At 43.3% G+C, this 22080-nt stretch overlaps 1 protein-coding gene across 4 annotated transcripts in view; it reads left to right on the top strand.

Moving 5' to 3' along the window:
* The window catches only part of LOC126281458 (proline-rich protein 36), a 795503-nt gene that overhangs the window by 683398 nt on the left and 90025 nt on the right, over positions 1–22080 (top strand). For all 4 annotated transcript variants that reach the window (XM_049980446.1, XM_049980443.1, XM_049980444.1 and 1 more), the window contains one exon: positions 16921–17161. In XM_049980446.1, coding sequence (XP_049836403.1) covers positions 16921–17161 — 241 coding nt within the window. The remainder of the gene's footprint in view (positions 1–16920; positions 17162–22080) is intronic.

Below are 22080 nucleotides of genomic sequence, written 5' to 3'. Positions count from 1 at the left end.
TGATCACAGCGTTACGGGCATGTCTAAAAATCTCCAGTGGCAGACGTTACTAGCGAGGGGTTATGCACCACGGAGAGATATACTACTCAAATTCCAAGAGAGCACTTTCCGGGAAGAGTGGAACAACAAATTATTGCCCTCATCTCGTGGTCGTGCGGTAGCGTTCTCGCTTCCCACGCCCGGGTTCCCAGGTTCGATTCCCGGCGGGGTCAGGGATTTTCTCTGGCTCGTAATGGCTGGGTGTTGTGTGATGTCCTTAGGTTAGTTAGGTTTAAGTAGTTCTAAGTTCTAGGGGACTGATGATCATAGATGTTAAGTCCCATAGTGCTCAGAGCCATTTGAACCATGTTTTGAAAAAATTATTTGTTACTTCTTCCCACAAACACGTCGTGAAATGACCACGACGAGAGAACTAGAGGAATTAGAGCTGATACAGAGGCTCACCGAAAATCATTCTTCCCAGGTGCCATTCGCAAGTGAAAGAGGAAAGGGAGAACGAGTTACTTGTACCATAAATACCGTCAGCTACACACCGTAGGTGGCTTGTGAAGTATGATATAGATGTAGATGTTTTTACTCATCAATGGTCCAGGTAGAAAAATAATCGTGCACTGTCGTCGATGTTAAATTTGGCAGCCCTCATAGATGTTTTGTGCTTCTGAGGCAATGAGGGCCCAAAGAAGGGGACAGTTCGGACACTACAGAAGCAAGAAGTACCCACCGATTCTTTAAACAATCGAACTTGAATGCATAAAAAGCTTCACAGTTTCGATTACTTTACAAATGTGTTTACGTGTTAAATGATTGACGCCAAACATGTATGTGAGAGATACTTCACAGTAGATTTGAAATTATGTTCAAAGTTTGTTGGAAGTCGCTAAGTACTTTTCGTTATCGAACACTAGTGAGTATGTTCTTTGCTATTTCCTCGCCGTTTTAAGCACTAGCTACTTTTTCACTGTTTGACAAACTGCCTGTTGGCTTCTGTCTCGGTTTCTTCGGCCGCCGTTCGTCTGATAATTTTAATGACGTTTCACCAGCACGAGTAGCTTGCATTGTCAAAGCTTCACCATCCATTGCTGGTGGTTAAGGTACGAGGTGCGACAATCCCAGCCACTCATGCTGGCGAAATGTCAGTAAAATTATCAGGCAAACGGCGGCCGAAGAAACCGAGACAGAAGCCAATAGGCAGTTTGTCAACAAGTGGTCACGTAAGCCTTAACAATTCTGTAATTTCACTGTTTGTGACGTCATATCTCCTGAACCATGTGTCGAATAATGGTAACACTTCGTAGGTACGTTCAATGCTATAGGTGGACACTACCAGAAGCATGTGTTAGTATGTGTTGCCTGGTGCGGCAATTTTACTGCATGATTGGCGAAAATATAGTAAGCGATAAACTTTTTCATTTCATAAATTTACGCGAGAAAGGATTCGAGGAGATCTTCACCGACAAAAAGTTTCGCAAATATTTGAAATTACATATAAGGTTCTTATTAAGTCGTTAAGAACTTTCATTCTCAATTAAAGGATGAATATAATGTTGGTATTTGCGCGCGGAGAGTGACTCGACAGCTATTCGCAATTTTGTTTTTGCTGCGCGTAGCTTCAGTCAACCTGTTCATGACGTTTCTCACACGACGTCCAGCGTTGACAGAAAGTGTGGGTTTGTTTCCCATTACAAAGAAAACGATGTGTACGTCAGAGTTTTATGTGTCCTTTCGATAGAGCGCTGCCAGATTAGTGCTTTATTCCTTTTATAGGTATGTATTCACAGGAGCAGTAAAACAAGAAAAATAATCAGTACCGCAGCAGCGACTGAGAAGCGCTTCTGCAGGGCGTTAGCAGTTAGGGCGGGATAGGTGGTGCTGTAACTGCTAGAGTACTGGTTATTCTTCGTGTTTCACTGTTGCTGTTAATACACATCGATGAAACGAATATCACACAAGACTAATACCTGGGACCGCTCTGTCGTATGGGCAGATATAATTCCGACTTAAAATTCATTTTGATTGTAATGGGAAAGAAACCAGCGCTTCCCATCGAAAACAGGCGTCTGATGAAAACTGCGGTGAGCAGTATTTGTTTGGACTGACTTCGGCTACATGTTGCGAAAACTAAATCGCAAATATCTGCTGGAACATCAGAGAAAATTCGGCTAGCGAGTCTTCAGAAACACGCCCTGTATATACAGTTTATAGCTGTAATACCTCTAAAAATTGTTAAAATGGCACAAAGCACAATGGGACTTAACATCTGAGGTCATCAGTGCCCTTTAACTTAGCAACTAATTAAACCTAACTAACCTAAGGACATCACATACCTCCATGCTCGAGGCAGGATTGGAACCGACGACCGTAGCGGCCGAGCGGTTCCAGACTGAAGCGCCTAGAAACGCTCGGCCACCGCAGCCGGCCTAAAAATTCTGTTTAATCTTTCACGTTAGATTACACCTCTTAGTAAGTACGAGGGCTACTCAGAAAGAAGGAATGATCGGCGGTGAAATGGAAACCACTGTGAAAATCCGAGGAATTTTTGCATTGATGTGCTGGACAGTGTCTCCAGTGTGGCCGTAGATAGCGTCACATTGCTCTTTTCAGTTCTGAGCGCACATAGGGCGTATAAAGATGCCTAGAAATTTTGTCTAATGCCAAGTATGTGTGCCTCATTTCGTGCAACCCAATTTCATGTAAGTGTTATGCATTTTCTATTTCGTGACAGTTTTCGACCGCACACTGCAGGGTCAATGAGGATGCCCCTGCAGCATTTTCGATCGGAAGTGTTTGATTACCCACCGTACAGACCGGACTTGGTTCGTTCTGATTTTCATATCTGCTTAAGTGGACTGCTGGCTATGAAGACCCAGAGATTAGCTGCAGTTTAGCGTAGAAAATCGTCGGAGGATACGGAATGTTACCATTTATGACAAGAGTATTGGAGAGTTGTTACAACACTACGACAGATGTCTATGTGAAGTGGCGACTATACAGAGAAGTTACAATGAAATGAATACCCTTAGCTGCTTACAAGCGTTGGCAGACGTCAACGGGGACAGATGAAAATGTGTGCCCCTACCGGTACTCGAACGCGTGATCTCCTGCTTACATGGCAGACGCTCTATCCAACTGAGCCACCGAGGACACAGAGGATAGCGCTATCCTCTGTGTCCTCGGTGGCTCAGATGGGTAGAGCGTCTGACATGTAAGCAGGTGCTCCTGGTTTCGAGTACCGGTTGGCGGCACACATTTTCCTCTGTCCCCGTTGACGTATGTCAACCCCTGTAAGCAGCTAATGGTGTTCATTTCATTGCAATTTCATTCTAACGAGCTGAATGGTCACCGATGGTAACTGTTCTTACGGACATGTCCGAAAGAACAAATACCATATATACAGAGAAGTACCTGGAAGGTGTACTAACTATGGCAAATAAAACAGCTTTGATTTTCACGACCGATCGTTGCTTACTTTCAGAGTAGTTCTCGTAGATTATGTCAGCAATCTAAATTTTAAATCTGGTCACTGTTTATAATGAAGTCTTGAAAAGCGAACTGAAGTTGCCTCTGGAAGCCGTTAGATAGGCTACCTGCAATTGTGTTGTGGTTTCGGAATAGTTGTTTAGTAATATAGGTTACATCGTTGCAGGTCACATAGTGCGCCATGCAGAAGATGTCAACATGTTGCCTCTTACTGGCAGATATTGCATTTGGTGTAACTTGTCGGGCGAGCTGTGAGGGCCGCTAGGTGCTGGGCGTTGACGGTGCTGCGGGTCGCGCGTCGAGGCACGTGAAGACAAAAGCGTGCGCAACATTACTGTGAGGTCGGCAGACAAGCCCAAGGCCAGCGGCCGTTGTCGGAACGCCGCTTGGCAGCCACCCAGAGCCCGCACTCTCACGCTCCCCGTTACATTTTTCACTTTTTCGTCACGCATAACGGCGGGCAGTGAGGAAGGGGAGGACAGTGCGGCCGCAGCGAGAAAGAAGGTAAAAAAAGGGGGAAGGGGGAGGGAGAAGGAAACGGAAAGGGCAGGAGCGGCATTAGGAGCCTGGCAATTGCGAGCCGGACTGGTTTTCCGCTGTCCTGTCCAGGGGGCTGGCCTGCTGGCGCTGACCTTTCGCCGCCGCTCGGGAAGTCCGCGCCGCTCGTGCGTGCCCGGCGCTCCACCTGGAAGACTCGCGCGTGCCACAGGGCGGGATGCCTGGAGGGGTTTAAGGTATCCCCTCCGGAGCATCGGTTCCGGGCCAGATCTACGTACAGCTGGCCTCCGAACTGTATGACTGAAGGTACCGGGTGGTTGTAATTAAGGTGGAGCTACTCACGGAGATCCAGTGTGGGCTGTAATTATCGTATGGCAGCGAAACTTGTTGGGTATGCGGAACCGATTTACGCTGGAAATAAATTGGTTCCAATGTTCGCCACCAGGTGCAGATATGGCGCTGTAGAGCATCTTCTCTGGAGAGCTTGTATAGGGCGAGAGTGGCCAACCGGACGACACGGCGGCCAATCTTCTGCCAAACTGCGGGCGCGACTTTTGAATGGCCAGTAGTGGAGTACACGCTCACCGAATCAAAAGCACAAGACAATATGGCGAAATCCCATTTTAATTCTATGTTTATAAGAATAAAGTGTTATAATAATTTTCACACACAGCCAATTTACAGGTCTGTTTCCAAATTTAACTATTTATATTGCAGGTTGTTTTATATGTGGTAAAAAGCAAAAACGACTTACTTCGCGTAGATAAGAGTACTTGGTTGGTTTCCACAAGGCTCCTGTTTCATATATGTCAGCCATGTTGAGTGCGACTGCCCACTGCTTTCGTCTTTCTTCATTACGTGGAAATGCTAACATGATGATTGATTTCTGGGGAAGAGACCAAAGTGCGATGTCATCAGTCTCATCAGATTAGGGAAGGAGGGGGAAGGAAGTCGGCCGTGCTCTTTCAAAAGAACCATCCCGGCATTTGCATGAAGCGATTTAGGGAAATCACGGAAAACCTAAATCAGGATGGCCGGACGCGGGATGGAACCGTCGTCCTCCCGAATGCGAGTCCAGTGTGCTAACCACTGCGCCACCTCCCTCGGTAATGCTAACATGCGAAATCCACCTTCGCCTCTATTGGAACAACCAAATGCAGCACAACTTGGCATCGTTTACGAACGTCTGCAGAACGAATTACAGATGTCAAAAACAACACTGTACGATTACTAACGTGTTTACTTCAAACATGTAAGCCTACCGACTTCATCACAAAACGCTTTATTATTTCAACCAGTATGTAAGATCGCAAACGCTAATTACGTACTAAAAACGACATATAACTAAATCGAACATGCATGCACAGCGCTTAACAAATCTCACAATAATTCAAATACCTTTTAATCGTTTCCAAAAGTCATCTGAACTTCATTTCAAACGCACGACGAACATAGGAAGCGCAAGAGACGTTTGGCAGAAAAATGGCGCCAAAGCTAATCAACCAATCACGGGCCACTTCACCTATGGCCACTCTCTCTGTATACAGGCTCTCTATCTTCTCGACGTCTCCGGTACTCGTACTGAACAAATTGTGTAAGCGGCGATTGATAGTAAAATATTATGGCTTTTCCACTTTTTTTGAACTTTTCTGCCCACGTCCTGTTCGTCTAAATCTTCAGCGCTGTTCCGTAGCGTTACACTCCAAATCGTTTATTTCCAAGATTAACTTCTGTAGAAGGTTTTACTTCAGGTAAACAACCGCTGAAAAGATATTCGTACACTTAAACTTATATTGCATATTGATATTTACCTTTACTTCATTTCCATATTCCTCCTTTTTTTCGTTTACTGTTAGGTCAATGTACACATTGAATGACATGCGGGAAAGGCTACAACACTGTATCACATCGCTCACAACCACTGCTTTCTTCTTACGTCCATATAACTGCAAGCTTGTATCTGCTGAAGTTGTAAATAACCTTTAATTCCCCGTATTTTTGCATGGTATTTTCAAAACTTCCAGCCAACGGTGTTAAAACGTTTCTCAGAATCTACCAATGTTGTAAACTTAAGTTTCCAGATCTTTAACCTATCGTCTAGGGCAAGTCTTTGCGTCAGCATCGCTTCGCGTGTTCCTTTTCTCTCCAGAACCCAAATTCCTCTTCCCTGAGGGCGGCTTCTACAATTTTTCCATTCTTTCGTAAGGGAGCAACAGACATCGAGTTCATTAAAGACGGAGCACAAGCTCGGAATCGTTCAATGATTTGGAAGGAAATCGAAAGTACCCGCCAAAGAAACCATCCCAACATTTGCCTGGATCAATTTAAGGAAAGAACGGAAACTTAATTCTCCATAGTCGGTTGCGGATTTGAACCTTGTCCTCTCGCAAGCACGTCTAGTGCGGCAACCCGCCTCTCCAGCCCCACTCGCTTAAATGATTCGTGTTAATACTATGCAACCACGATTTATTAATCATCTCTCTTGAGGATGAAGCTCTTTTGTCAGCGTCTGCCTTTCAAATGATTTTGTTTTTTGGGAATTATCCACCTTTAGCAAAGCACAATTTTATCTTTTTTCTATTTCCCAGACATGTTTAGGTGGAGTTTCAGCATCATTAGTGAGCTTTTATTTTCATTCTACTAAGCAGGAAAAATGCTGCTTAGTACCTGTATGAACATCAGTTTGAGTTTTCAAGACAGAATTTAAATATTAGAAGAACAGACAAGGTTTTGTACATGTACCCTGTTACCAGATGTTTTCCTGTTCATCTTTTATATTTGTTTTCATTCTCTATTTGCCTTCTACAGCCAAATAGAACTTAATGAATAAAAATTACTTACTTCGAAATTTTACGACGGGGAAATTTTATGGTTAGGCCTAACGTTAAATAATTCTGTGTCGAAGTGTGTGTGTGTGTGTGTGTGTGTGTGTGTGAGAGAGAGAGAGAGAGAGAGAGAGAGAGAGAGAGAGAGAGAGAGAGAGTAGGCAGGTGGATGGTAGTTTTGTTTATTTAAATATTCGTTTTTTAATCTGTTTCATCTACTCCTTCACACACTCTCAGACACGCGCGCGCGCGCACAAACACACACACACACACACACACACACTTGCACACTTTCTCTCTCTCTCTCTCTCTCTCTCTCTCTCTCTCTCTCTCTCTCTCTCTCCCTTTCTTTCTCCTTCTTTGTCTCATTCACTCACACTAAATGGCAGTTAATCTCACAAAGATTGTAAACTGCCTCCCAGAACACAGTCAACTGCTCAACTATTATGTGCTCATAGTTTGTCAATAGCGATAGTGGAAGTTTTATGCGGACAGTACATCCTGGTAGTAAGACCGCGACAGTAAACAAAAGCTCCTCCTCCCAATCGATGGTCTGCCATCCTAAGTCGACGCCCTAAGCTTCCACGAAAAAGAACTGACATAACGGCAATACGGATCATTGATTGCTTTTATTGTGTTCACGGTCGCATTCAAATCCCTTTATGCACCAGGATTAGTCTCTTCATTCATTTCTATAAAAGAAAAATCCACAACGCGAAGCATTTATAGTGGCTACAGCGCGATTATTTGCTGTGGTAGGCAATGATAGTTGTGGTCCGATCTCCAGCGGTATGTTTACAACCACAGTTCAAAATACTCGGCATCTAACACTACCACGATATATTGCCCGCTTATTACCTAGTGCTTAGAATTGGAAGGAAAATCAGCCCTGGCCGTATATTATTGTTTTATTGTCAGCAAAATCGATTTTCGGTCACTTTGTGACCATGCTCAATGCTGTAATATACAATTAAAATTGGTAGGCCCTGGTATCAAGCTAAAACCATAAGCTTAGAGCGACCACATAAACTTCAGATATTTGAACGCTTTAAGCTTATGATTGTAGCTTGATACCAGTGCCTACCAATTTTAATTGTATATTACAGAACTGAGGATGGTCATTAAGTGACCTAAAATCGATTTTGCTGACAATAAAACAATAAAATATGGCCAGGGCTGATTTTACTTCAAATTCCGTCCACATTTGGTCGTGGTGCACATAACACTCCATGGAGTCGTCAATCAATTACCTAGTGCTGTTTTCCCAGAGACGATAATAGGGAAATAAGAAAAAGGAAATGAAGCAGTTGTGAAACACACATATACACATACAAAAAATCTTCGACACAGAATGATTAACGTTAGGCGTTCAGTTATCATTCGCAGTTGTAAATAACTTTTCTGCATTAAATTCTATATGCTTGCAGATGACAAACTGCGAAAGAAAACACGTCTAAAAACAGACATAGAAAACCAGGAAATCCACAGCGTTTGGTAACAAGATAAATGCCCAAAACTTTATTTGATCCTCAGATTTGAAAATACTGTCTTAAAAACTCAAATTTATATGTTTACATGTAGTAAACAGCATTTCTCCTGTAACTCTTCAGGCTTTCCCGGCAAGATCTTGAATGGAATGATAATTGGCTCTACTGCCGGATGTTTGTGTCGCTCTGGCACAGTCTCAGGTAGCACCTGAAGAAGGAAACGAGTTACGTGGCCGAAATATATATATTGCCAGAGCGACACAAACATCCGGCAGTAGACCCGATTATCAGCATTTCTCCTGTTTAATATAAAGAAAGTAAAATCTCACTGATGATGCTGAAACACGTCGGGAAGAGAAAAGCTAAAATTGTGTTTTGATGAAGGTGGATACCTGTAAGATAACATCTATGATCTTTTAACCGATGGATTTCGACGCCCAAGTCGCCGAAGTGGCGTCAAATCGAAAGACTTGCACCAGGCGAACGGTCTACCCGACGGAAGGCCCTCGTCACACGACATTTCATTTCATTATACCGATGATTTGACAATATTCGCGTCTGTCAGCACCAGCTGTCCTTGGAATTGGAATTGTAGCAAAAGAGCATGTGCTGACGGGTGTGCATGTTACCGAAACGGTGTCAGACGGAAATACTTGCATTAGCGAGCCAGGCGAATAACGCTACAGTTTTTGGTGATACACTGATATTCCGCACGTCCAGTCATTACACAGATGCAGATTAATGACTACGTGAGCCTACCAACGGTTAGAGGCAGCCAGGCAAATTACTCGCCACCCGACACTGAACGGACACCAAATACGTAGGGGGAACTGCGCGGCGTTTGAGACTCGGCTCCGGTATTTGAGGCGGCTTCGCACAATTACACGCGTGCGCGGTCCGTTTTGCGCGCCGGCAGCGTAACGTAATCCGATCGCTCACCGGAGCTGCCGCCCGGTGGCAAGTAGGCGCGCATATCCCCGCCCGCGCCCTTCGCGGAAGCTAAATAAACAAACTGGAGCCTCGCGTAGTAATTGATGACGGGGGCGGCAGGCACGCGCTGGACATTAATCAATCGGTGGGCGGCCGGCCGGGACCGGCGCCAGCTAGCGCCGGCCCAGCGTGGGTCGCGCCCGCGTGACGTCAGCGCACGAGCGCGCGCCGGCCGGGGCGCCACCTATTATTTCGTACCCGTCAGCGCCTCGGACGAGGTGGGCTTCCAGGCTTGTTCCGCCACTCGCAACAGCGATGAGGAGGCGTCACAGCTACTGTACAGTAAATCGTAGATTAATGTCTTTTCGCATGTAGGCGTTGCATAAAACATTGTGAACACACGGAAAGCCGGAAAGGTGTGACCGAGCGGTTCTAGGCGCTTCAGTCTGTAACCGCCCGACCGCTACGGTGGCAGGTTCGAATCCGGCCTCGGGCATGGATGTGTGTGATGTTCTTAGGTTAGTTAGGTTTTAGTAGTTCTAAGTTCTAGAAGACTGATGACCTCAGATGTTAAGTCCCATGGTGCTCAGAGCCATTTGAACAACCTGAAGGAGAAAGCCTACTTTTCGGAGCATGTTTGGTTCAAATGGCTCTGAGCACTATGGGACTTAACTTCTAAGGTAATCAGTCCCCTAGAGCTTAGAACTACTTAAACGTAACTAACCTAAGGAGATGACACACATCCACACCCGATGCAGGATTCGAACCTGCGACCGTAGCGGTCGCACGGTTCCAGACTGTAGCGTCTAGAACATCTGGGCCACCTCGGCCGGCTCGGAGCTTGTGTCTTGAAGACCTGAGACTGCTGACACTGTACGAGGAGATTGTCATAACATCTAAAAAATAAATTTACCTACTAATTACTATGGTTTTGTTCGTCTGCAAGTAAATACTGGAGTTCTGGCACACACTGACACTCCTGTAGCCTTAATACCGTAGCTCGCCGCTAGGAGAGCAAAAACGAAACGGTGTCCCGTCCCCATTTACCAACTGACAGTGCCATTTACGGGGAGCGTTCAGTAAGTAATGCAACACGTTTTTATTTCCTTGGTCAGTTACGGTTGAAAAATAAGCGGAAGATGCCTTTGAACATTGCAGAATTGTATCCCGTGAGGGAGGGCTACCACGTCTAAATAAATTTCATAACTATAATAATTCTACAGTTTTCTTCTTTTTATTTACTTATTTTCGTCTCAGCTGAGTGACACTCTGTGTCACTCCTTAAAATTGTAGTCCACTGTTCCGAAATTTCTACTCATTGTAATTTCTCGTTGCCTGCGTTCTGTTAAGTGAAGTATCACGTATAATACACTAACTGTGGTGTACGTACTTTAAGACCAGCGGTACACACACCATCAGATTATTTGACTTGTCACTCTAACGAAGTAGGCGAGTGTCAGCAGTATGTCTCGTGGTCTTATCGTGGCGTGTTTATCTTCTGCCGTTAGGTCAGACGATAGCAATGCCACTTTGCACGCTTAGAGTAGCAGATTGACGGTGTCCAACTTTAAACAGAATTTGATTAATTTTCACGTACTTTTATCAAAATAATAAAAAAACATAGACATTACGTAACTATATTCTGGATGCTGTTTACAATGGACAATCTGAAGTTCCTTTGCTCTTGGTACGTTAATCTTATTCTCACATATCTCTGATACGTAACAAAGTGTCTATACATTAATCTTCATAGTTATGTACAGGAATATGATAATCTTATTAGGTACAGATTGAAACTTGACTACAGACTAATGCAGACAAATGCAAACTAATGCAGAGTGCCTAATCGGAGGTCTGTACACTCGTTATAATACCTCGAGCGTTCAGGTATCACTACGCGAGTGTGATCCGCGAGAAGAAAAGGTTCTACGTTAGCAGCAATCTCATTGGCTGCGTTACATATTAATACGCGGATCGGCGGAAGGAGAATTTCTTCCGTCTTTAAGACAGTGCCATCTCGTAGTGCGGAGACGGACGAGCGCTGCGCCTGCGCTGACGCGCTTAGCGGGGCGAGCTCTAGTGGGAAAGTTGTGTACGTGTTGACTACTCGGAACTATGTACACAACAGTAACACAGATAAACTCAACGATTTCGTTGTGGTTAATATCATTTCTAAAGCCGATTTCATGCAGTTCATCTTCAAAGTGTACGGTGTACAAGTCTTTTTCAAATCTGCGTAATCAGTGTACTCAATGTCCATTTGAATTTGATTGCAACCTCCTCATCTCCATTTTTACCATCCCTAGTTGCCAGTTTAACTATCCCTTGATGCCTCAGAATCTACAATTCTATCCTTGCTTATGGTCATGTTGCCCCTTGAACATCTTACCCCCAATTCGATGTAACAGCTTGTAACAGCTCTTCATTCGTTACTATATCTACTCATCTAACATTAAACTTTCATCTGTAGCACCACATCGCAAAACCGCTATCCCTGTCTTGGCTGCACAGTTTACCTTGTATGACACTGCACCACATTCCCGCATTCCAAACACTTAATTTCTTTTTGGAGGTTAATGTAGGCCAACATCTCATTTTAAAATAAGCATTTATTAATATCGCCCGTCTCTATCTTGTATTTATTTTGCTTTAACGATTGTCAGTTATTTTTCTTTGTAGCAGCAAAGTCGCCTACTACTTTTGCATCACGTGATTTTAATCGACTGCACCTCATCTGTCTTGCTTTGTTTTCATTTACTTTCATTTTGTAATCCCTTCTATATGCATTCTCCCTTCTGTCAGGTGATCTTCGAAGCAAGTGCAGTCACTAAGAGGATTACAATGCCATCGTAAATGTAGAACGCTGATGGTTAGGGACAAACAGAAAGAAAAATGCACCAGTGCGCCAAAATGGCTTTGGCCTTGTACAGCACAAAAATATGACGACGCCTGTAACACAAGAACGTGGAACTAAATACGCTGAAAAATCAAAATAACGTGCAATGTTTCCGGTTGACATCAAGTAGCAAATGTGTTTCCAGATTTGGTTCACTCAAAAGCAGACGACCATGAAATTGGTGCGCGGTATCATTTCATGCGCTACTGCGCAAAATTAATGATCGTTAGCCATATTTCCTGGCACTTCGCTTGTGAAATATGTCATTATCCGTCAATAACCCTTTCTTTTTTTGCAGCTTGATATAAACGATGTTTTCGTTTACCCATTACGTGGTACAAGAATCGAAAAAGGATTGAAAAAGTGAAATGCTAAATGTTCCTTTCCCGGGTCTTTATGTAGCGCAACAGCAATGAGAATGAAATAGCTGACGTTCTGTAACAAAACCGGACAATAATGTTTAGAAAAAAGTCATGGAATTAAAATAACTCGCTCATACAGCTAATGAATCGTATTCTTGTATATTCAAACGAAGATCGGGGGAGAATCGAGATCTTCATTCTTTAGGGACTGATTGGCAGGACGAGATGCACTGAATGGTAATGGAACGTCAGGGCCATTTAAAATTAACACAGATGGAGAAGAATTGAGAAAGGAAGTCCCTATAACTAGAGAATAAATCGTGGCAGCATTCCAGAGTAGTGATTCAGGGAAACCATGGTATCCCAACATCAGAGTTGCCGTACGTGGATTTATATCCTCCATAATATTTAAGAAACTTCCATATTCAGCTAGGTGACTACCTGGCGTTGCCTTGGGTATGTATTTATTCCACTCGTCTCTTAGTCCAAGTCTTTCTTCCCAACTATATGTCGAGCTCCCCCTCACTCCCTTCTGGTCCATATACTCGACCCTCTCCCTCTGTAAATTTGCTCCTCCCCCTTTCTCTGTCGATCTCCTCTTCCTCCTCTATCCAGTTCCTCCTACCATCTACATGTATCTCCTCACTCTCTCTAAGTCCATCTCCTCCTCATCCCCTCAATGTCCGTCTCAAAGTCTCCCTCCCCCATCCCATCTGCTCTTCTCCCCTACCTTTATGAATCTCCATCTGTCTCTATCTATCTCCTCCTCTTTCTCGGTCCATCTCCTCCTCATTTTCTGTCAATCACCTCCTCTCCCCTCTCCCCTCTCCTCTCTCTCTGCCCTTGTCTTCGTCTTCCCTTTCTGTTTGTTTACCACTCCCCTTTTCACTGTCCGTCTCCTGCTCCTATCTACCTCTGTTCATCTTCTCCAGTCCCCCCTCTCTTTCGACCTTGTTACCTCCACACCAATAGGAGGTTGCTGGTTTTTATCCTCATAGTATTTCTTTCCAGATGTTAAATAACATGTGCACCAAGTTTTGTTGAAAAAGATCCTCGGGTACAAGAAGAGTTTTTTTACCTGTGGCTTTGCTCGAGGATGCAAATTTCACATATATTTAACATATTCACACTTATTTTTACACATATTTCACCAGCATCTCTAGCGAATTTCGCCCTGCAGTAGCGTTCGCAGCTAGTTATTTATGACATCATATCGCCTACAATGTGTGTCGTACAATGATAAGTTTTTGCAGATGGATTCAGTGGTATACGAGAACACTGTTTGCAAAATGTGTTGCACATAGATTCAATAACAGAGAAGTAATAAATTAAAATGTCATGTTTGATGCTTCAGTTTTACTGAACTAATAGCGAAAGTGTAGTAAGCGATAAACGTTTTTCCTTTCGTCATTTTGTGAGTGGTGTCGGAGAGAAAAAGTTTCGTAAAGGTTTTAAAATTATGTGTTAAGCTGGTTGCAGGTCACTGTGGGCTCTCATTCTCAGATACTGAACAGAGTGAACAAACAGTGTAGTCCTAGGTATAGCTTAGTTTGGAAAGTGAGAGTTTGATGTAGATGTTACTAGAATAAGAAAATTTTTCGTTACAGCTCGTATTTTATGCATTATGTATTCCCGCGAGTGGTTTGTGTCCGCCATTTTGATGCTTTCGTGGGACAAATCAGAGGTAGGGTTTCGAAAAACCTACCATTTAAGAGCAATACCGATATTTTGGTTCTGAATAAACAGTATTTTTCAGTATTTGTTTGGCCTCGGTTATTAAAGGCGTGTTTTTTATTTTTATTTTTTACTAATAAACGGGTAAAAAAACCGAAATATCAATTAACAATAGCAGCAGTGCTAAAATTTTAGATTTTCGTATAAACCTTTATTTTCAAAAAACAGGTTATTTTTATTCTTTTGATTTCCATGGCTTTGAAATAATGCGTTATTACAAAAAGTGAGCTATTTTAATAGAGATTCCAGCAGAAAGGATTGATAAACACATGGCATAAAAACTAGCGCAGAATTGCAAAGTGAAGAACATACCTGATAGCAATTGTCGTGAACCTGTAGGATGGTACGCGTATACATGCAGTGTGCGAGATTGCCTCAGTTTGTTCATATGCTGGTTTCTCGCTGTTGTCGTCGGACATGAGCTGCATAACAAAAGGGCACCATCCCTTGTCTGGAAGTATTTTACAAAGTGCGGTGTCAATGAAGTACACATCCGGCCATCCCTAACACTAAAACTGCCAAATCCGTTATAACTACGCCGACCCTGCGATCTCTGCGGGACTATGGCGTAAGCGAAAGAAAGGAAGAAAAAAAGAAAGGTGTCAGTGAAGTAAAATGTTCCATTTGCCTTAAAAGATTAGGAACGGAGAACCCAAACGAACTTTGGACATCGTAAAGGACAAAATTTAAAACTCAACAATTATTTCTGAGCCGGCCAAAGTTTACGGTAAAAACAGAAAGTACTTAATCTGTTGCTTTTGTCTAGATAATACGCAGTTATATGCTGGTAGCTTTTCAAAACGGGCAAATTAGTGAGGGAAATAGAGTTCTTCAGTCTCAGTTTTCACCATTTACCACTGTTTTTGTTGTTGTTGTGGTCTTCAGTCCTGAGAGTGGTTTGATGCAGCTCTCCATGCTACTCTATCCTGTGCAAGCTTCTTCATCTCCCAGTACCTACTCCAGCCTACATTATTCTAAATCTGCTTAGTGTATTCATCTCTTGGTCTTTCTCTACGATTTTTACCCTCCACGCTGCCCTACAATGCTAAACTTGTGATCCCTTGATGCCTCAGAACATATCCAACCATCCGGTCCCTTCTTCTCGTCAAGTTGTGCCACAAACTCCTCTTCTCCCCCATTCTATTCAATACCTCATCATTAGTTATGTGATCTACCCATCTAATCTTCAGCATTCTTCTGTAGTACCACATTTCGAAAGCTTCTATTGCCGGCCGCGGTTGCCGTGCGGTTCTGGCGCTGCAGTCCGGAACCGCGGGGCTGCTACGGTCGCAGGTTCGAATCCTGCCTCGGGCATGGGTGTGTGTGATGTCCTTAGGTTAGTTAGGTTTAAGTAGTTCTAAGTTCTAGGGGACTTATGACCTAAGATGTTGAGTCCCATAGTGCTCAGAGCTATTTTTTTTTTTTGAAAACTTCTATTCTCTTCTTGTCTAAACTATCTATCGTCCATGTTCCACTTATTTACCACTAACTGTTCGTAATGCCGAAATAGTGGTATTATCCTGAATTACAACATGATTTTTGAGCAGAAAAAAAGCTAGAATCAGTAGGAGAATGCTGGTGACTTTTTTTCTTTTTATATATATATTTTTGGTAGCATTCACGACTTAACATTCTTCGGGAGAAGCAGCGAAGGTGAACGGACTAAGATTTTTTTTTTTCATTTTTTTCCTATGCAGGGTGTCCCAGCTATCTTGTCCACCCAAAATATCTCTGGAACTATAACAGCTATTGGAAAACGACTTTCACCGGTATCAATGTAGGGCTGGGCCCGTGAATGTACATAGTTGGAAACATTCTAAAACGAAAGCATATGTGTTTTTAACACAAACTTATGTTTTTTTTAAATGGGCCTCCTATATTTTTTCTTCAGCAATCCATAGCATGACAAAGCACATACACAATGGCGTTGATTGCATCGCAATATTCCCATTACATCCCGAGATATTGAGACGCGAAGTTGACGCTTGAAACACCCGACATGCGCTGCTAGCGCACGTCCTGAGGCTCAGGCGTGAACCCCATGCTGCAGGATGGCAGCAGACCATATTATTCGTTTCGGACCTCTTGATAAGTATGGAAGTGTGATTACGCATGTCAATCACTTCGCAATTACGGGCAGCATGGGGTTCACGCCTCAGCCCCAGGGCGTGCGCCAGCAGCGCATGTCGGGTGTTTCAAGCGTCAACTTCGCGTCTCAATATCTCGGGATGTAATGGGAATATTGCGATGCAATCAACGCCATTGTGTATGTGCTTTGTCATGTTATGGATTGCTGAAGAAAAATATAGGAAGTCCATTTAAAAAAAAACTTAAGTTTGTGTTAAAAAACACATATGCTTTCGTTTTTAAATGTTTCCAAATATGTACGTTTTCCAATAGCTGTTATTGTTCCAGAGATATTTTGGGTGGACAAGATAGCTGGGATACCCTGTATAAATGAACATTTGATATATATAATACAAAACCGAAAACAGTTTTTTTCTGGAATAGGTTATTTTTAGTGGTTTTGACGCTCAGTTTGAACTGGCGTTGCAAAAACCGTATAGCCGAAAGCTGGTGTTTCAGTGATAACCGCCATCTCTAAGCAGAGGAGTGGTGCCGTCCTCACAAATTTTTGCTGTCCTGACGCTGGTGCACTGTGCCGCTAGTTGTGCCTCACTGAGCGTGCCGTGTCTGCTGCTGCTCCCCAGGTCGGGCAACAGCCGCTACTCCAGGCCCGAGGTGTCGACCGTGTCGGTGGTGCACGAGACCAGCACAGTGGCGGCGGGGCGCCGCGGGCAGAACCGCGACGCGGGGGCGGCAGCCGCCCCCAACACACGCCGCTTCCGGCCGTCGAGCGCCGCCGCGCAGCCGCAGCCCGCCCCCACCACCGCCCCCGAGCCGCCCACGCGCAGGACCTCCGGCGGCTCCGGCTACAAGGCCAGGATTCAGGTACGTTGCCAGCGTTCCCGTTGTTACGCATTCCGTCAGGTCACGCGACTGGTTTGCGACCAGGAGTCAACAGCCACACCTAACTCACCGTCGTGCAGAGACTATGACAGCCTCATGAAACATGCGGTAGTCAGCAGGTAATATCTGCTTGTAGGGCCAAATGACTTTTGGCAGCTCTGAGCATTGTAGCAAAAGGCCAGATATGACAATGTCGAATTAAACCTATCATTCCACTGACGACATTTAATACTTCGTTTCCTGTTAATAGTTATTGCTCCATAGACGTAATGTTTTCAGCCAGGCGCAGAGGGATGGACAAAAATATGGAAAAGCCGTCTGAAGTGTATTCCTGAACGTGTAGACACCAGGGCAGGTCTGCAGGGTGCACTGCCGTTACTCTGATCGAAAAAGCAACAACACCATAAAATAATTAGTGTATATTAATGAAATTTAGGGAATACATTTGTCTAGGTAACGTATCTAGGTGATTTACACTGTAAGATCACGGGTTAATGCAGGAGCGAGATAAACCGTTGCAAATAACCCGTGTAACCGCCAGGACGTTGAATGCAAATGTGGATGTATCTGTTGTGATGTACCGAATGTCAAGACCAAAGTAAGAATTCGTTTATATTCCATATTTCCTGTGAATTATATGTTTGTTTAAAATTACACTACTGGCCATTAAAATTGCTACACCACGAAGATGACATACTACAGGTGCGAAATTTAACTGACAGGAAGAAGATCCTATGATATGCAAATGATCAGCTTTTCAGAGCATTCACGCAAGGTTGACGCCGGTGGCGACATCTACAACGTGCCGGCATGATTTCTCGTACACAAACAGCACTTGACCGGCGTTGCCTGGTGAAACGTTGTTGTGACGCCTCGTGTAAGGAGGAGAAATGCGTACCATGACGTTTCCGACTTTGATAAAGGTCGGATTGTAGCCTATCGCGATTGCGGTTTATCGTATCGCGACATTGCTGCTCGCGATGGTCGACATCCAATGACTTTTGCACAGAATATGGAGTCGGTGGGTTCAGTAGGGTAATACGGAACGCCGTGCTGGATCCCAACGGCTTCGTATCACTAGCAGCCGAGATGATAGGCATCTTATCCGCATGGCTGTAACGGATCGTGCAGCTACGTCTCGATCCCTGAGTCAACAGATGGGGACGTTTGCAAGACAACAACCAGTTGCACGAACAGTTCGACGACGTTTGCAGCAGCACGGACTATCAGCTCGCAGACCATGCCTGCGGTTACCCTTGACGCTGCACCACAGACAGGAGCGCCTGTGATGGTGTACTCAACGACGAACCTGGGTGCACGAATCGCAAAACATCATTTTTCCGGATGAATCCAGGTTCTGTTTACAGCATCATGATGGTCGCATCCATGTTTGGCGACATCGCTGTGAACGCACATTGGAAAAGTGTATTCGTCATCGCCATACTGGCGTATCACCCGGCGTGATGCTAGGGGGTGCCATTGGTTGCTCGTCTCGGTCACCTCTTTTTCACATTGATGGCACTTCGAAGAGTGGACATTACATTTCAGATGTGTTACGACCCGTGGCTCTACCCTTCATTCGAACCCTGAGAAACCATACATTTCAGCAGGATAACGCACGACGGCATGTTGCAGGTCCTGTAAGGACCTTTCTGGATACAGAAAATGTTCGACTGCTGCCCTGGCCAGCACATTCTCCAGATCTCTCACCAATTGAAAACGTCTGGTAAAGGTGGCCGAGCAACAGGCTCGTCACAATACGCCAGTCACTACTCTCGATGAACTGTGGCATCGTTTTGAAGCTGCATGGGCAGCTGTAACTTTACACGCTATCCAAGCTCTGTTTGACTCAATGCCCAAGCGTATCAAGGCCGTTATTACGGCCAGAGGTGGTTGTTCTGGGTACTGATTTCTCAGGATCTATGCACTCAAATTGCGTGAAACTGTAATCACGTGTCAGTTCTAGTATAATATATTTGTCCACCGAATACCCGTTGGTCATCTGCATTTCTTCTTTGTGCAGCAATTTTAATGGCCAATAGTGTACAAGAGCGAGATAAACTATTGTAAATGTGAAATGCTGATACGTTAATAACCCGTGTAACCGCCAGAATGTTGAATGCAAATGTGGATGTATGTGTTGTAAAGGTACTGAATGCCAAGAGCAAAGTAAAAATTCGTTTTTATTCCGTATTTCCCGTGTATTATATGTTTGTTTAAATATTACTTAGCTGCACTTACTTTTGTTACGCAGCTATTATCTCCTTTTTCCGCCTTTATTAGGGTAGCACAAACCCTTTTAGGATCACAGAAGCAATGACGCAAATCAGTATTCATCATGTGGCTGAATTACTTGTATGTCTGTGTGTTTACATGTAATTTCCGGTAGGAACAGATTCGGCCACGTCGCCACTACAGCTCTGCATCATTGCTTCAGGGAATAAAAGTGTTTGCGCTGTGCGTATATAAAAGGGAGCTACAAGTTACAGAACAAAAGTAATTGAGCCGAACTATTAATTGAACGTAATTACATTACTCGGGAAATATTGGAGCTAAAAGAATTGTTATTTTTCACAGGGCAGTTGCAGTTAAAGCATATAAAAAGGGGCTGGTGGCTGTGTTACTTCCAGTAAGCAAATCTGTCGAGCTTCAGGCATACGAACGTTCTGTCACTGGTCTGCCTATATCGTGTATAATACGAGTTTCGAAACGTTTTGCCACACGACATAGAATACACATTGACAATATATCCAAAACGTTGGTAATTGTCATTTTATCTCTTAATATTTACAGAGCGATAAAATATACACAGTGTCTTAAAAACGGCATCTAGCGTTCAGGTTTAAGACGTGATGTTGTAGCCTATTCAGAAATGAAAGCATAAAAATATTCTTCGTTCGTCATGATTTCGCTCGCAGAGTCAGGCATTGAAACAATACAGATATCAGTAAATTCACAAAGCATTGAGAGTTCGGTTCCCTTTCCAGTTTCGTAGTAGAGCTAACGTTCAAAAATTTTTGTTCCTCGCGTAGAAAGATAATGTATGACTAAATGTATATGGTTCCTGTACCATTCATAAACATGCACAAGTTCATTTAATCAGTGAGAAATTCGTCCGTTGTCTCATATATTTGAGTGTAGACGTCTTGCTAGAAATGACCTCACAGACGAGATCCTAGTACAAGATCACTGGCCCCACAGATTCAAAGTCTAGTACGTGTTTCAAATGGGGTATTGTGTTACTGATTGTAAGGTACGTAGAGTGCCTCCGTCCTGGTACAAATGTATTCTCTGAATAACCTGGTAATGCATTCTGTGACGTGACCATTGAAAATCCATTATGTAAATTTCAAATAACTTTGTCTTGGAAACCGTTGCGAATAGACCAGACATTTGTAGGATTTTTAACTTCTTAACTGTGTATGCATATCCTCTTGAAACACTCCACGTACACGACACTAATAACATGCCCGATGAAATGTTTGTATTTCTTGTAGTAAACGTACAAAAACATTATTTCAGGGATGCATAAAATGTCTGATTTGATAGAGGAGAGTTGCAATATATATAATTTCAAAAAAAAAAGGTTTACTAAATTATCGATCTTATATTATGATGATGCATTACGATACGGCTGTAAACTAAGCGTTTTGTTAATTAACACATTTCGGTAAGACTGTTATCTGGTAAAATTAGTACTAAGTAACAAATTGCGAGTAATGGCTGCTGGTACATTAGCCAGTCTGATAATGGCACACACTAAAATTGTACTTTGGTTTAAATTAAGATGGATGATTATGCAATGCTGCAGCTACTGCCTTAGCATATATTAAGAAGTTATTTTAAAGTTTTAACGCTGATGAAACTTTAGCTGTTGACCTCAACGTAATTTAAAAAGTTTGGTGCTTCGACGCTGGACGTAAGCAGGTTTTAGAAGTAAACTATCTAGATATGCATGCCTGTGCTTGAATCATCGTTCAGCTCCCACCATCATGGTTTTTGTGAAGTAACAGCATGAGCAACAGTATGTAAATCGCCTTCCAGCGGACGGGACACCGCAGCTTGCAGACCGTAAGTAAGTGGCTGCCAGTAAATTGTGCAGAATGCGCAGCGCTTGGGAGAGGGCTATCGCATGTCATCACCATCGCGCCATCCAAGTAACAGTCACGAGAAATTTCCTGCATGCATTCAAAGACAAAGAAAAAATCCAGAAAACCGTGACTAAATGACGCCCTGAAGGTGAAACCCGAGTTTCAAACGCGAGAACGACTTGTGACTTTCTGCGAAAGCCGAGGTCCAACAAGAAGCGACAGCGAACGTCACGCAGCGCCGTACAATTACATTATCATTTTCATAGCTCTATTATTCTTAAAGCCCGTTACGCATTGTTCTGAAGTACTGTTGTGTAGTAACCAAAGCGTAAGCGCCTTGAATTTGGGATTTAATTCGCCTTAAGAGAGGAAAAGCGTAATATGTATTCCCAGAACTTACGTATACATAATGACTCTCCTTGAGAATGTAAATCGTTTCCCCATACATAATAAAATTCAGCAATGCGAAGAAAAGTATTATACAAGATGAATGCTTATCCTTAAATGTCGCTTAATTTGTATAGTTAAAAATGTTTCAGAATATGAAATATTTGCAAAGAAAAAAGTAACTAGAGGATAATATAATGAAGAAATGCAATTTATAAAGTACTATAAGGTGCTTGATATTTTTTCTTGCCATTTATCAATGGTCCTGAACAACATGGGAATAATTAATAAGTGCATGTGCAATGTAACATTAATCCTGCTCCTGTTACCATTGGAATTTTTAGTGCTGAAATGATCCTGAACATTTATATGTGGGCAATAAACTTGCAGACAGAGCAACTGACGGCAAGAATAGAAGATTAT

Source organism: Schistocerca gregaria, chromosome 7, assembly GCF_023897955.1.
Source record: "Schistocerca gregaria isolate iqSchGreg1 chromosome 7, iqSchGreg1.2, whole genome shotgun sequence".
NCBI lineage: Eukaryota > Metazoa > Arthropoda > Insecta > Orthoptera > Acrididae > Schistocerca > Schistocerca gregaria.
Note: the sequence above shows the minus strand (reverse complement) of the source record. Positions and strands in the feature narration are given on the sequence as shown.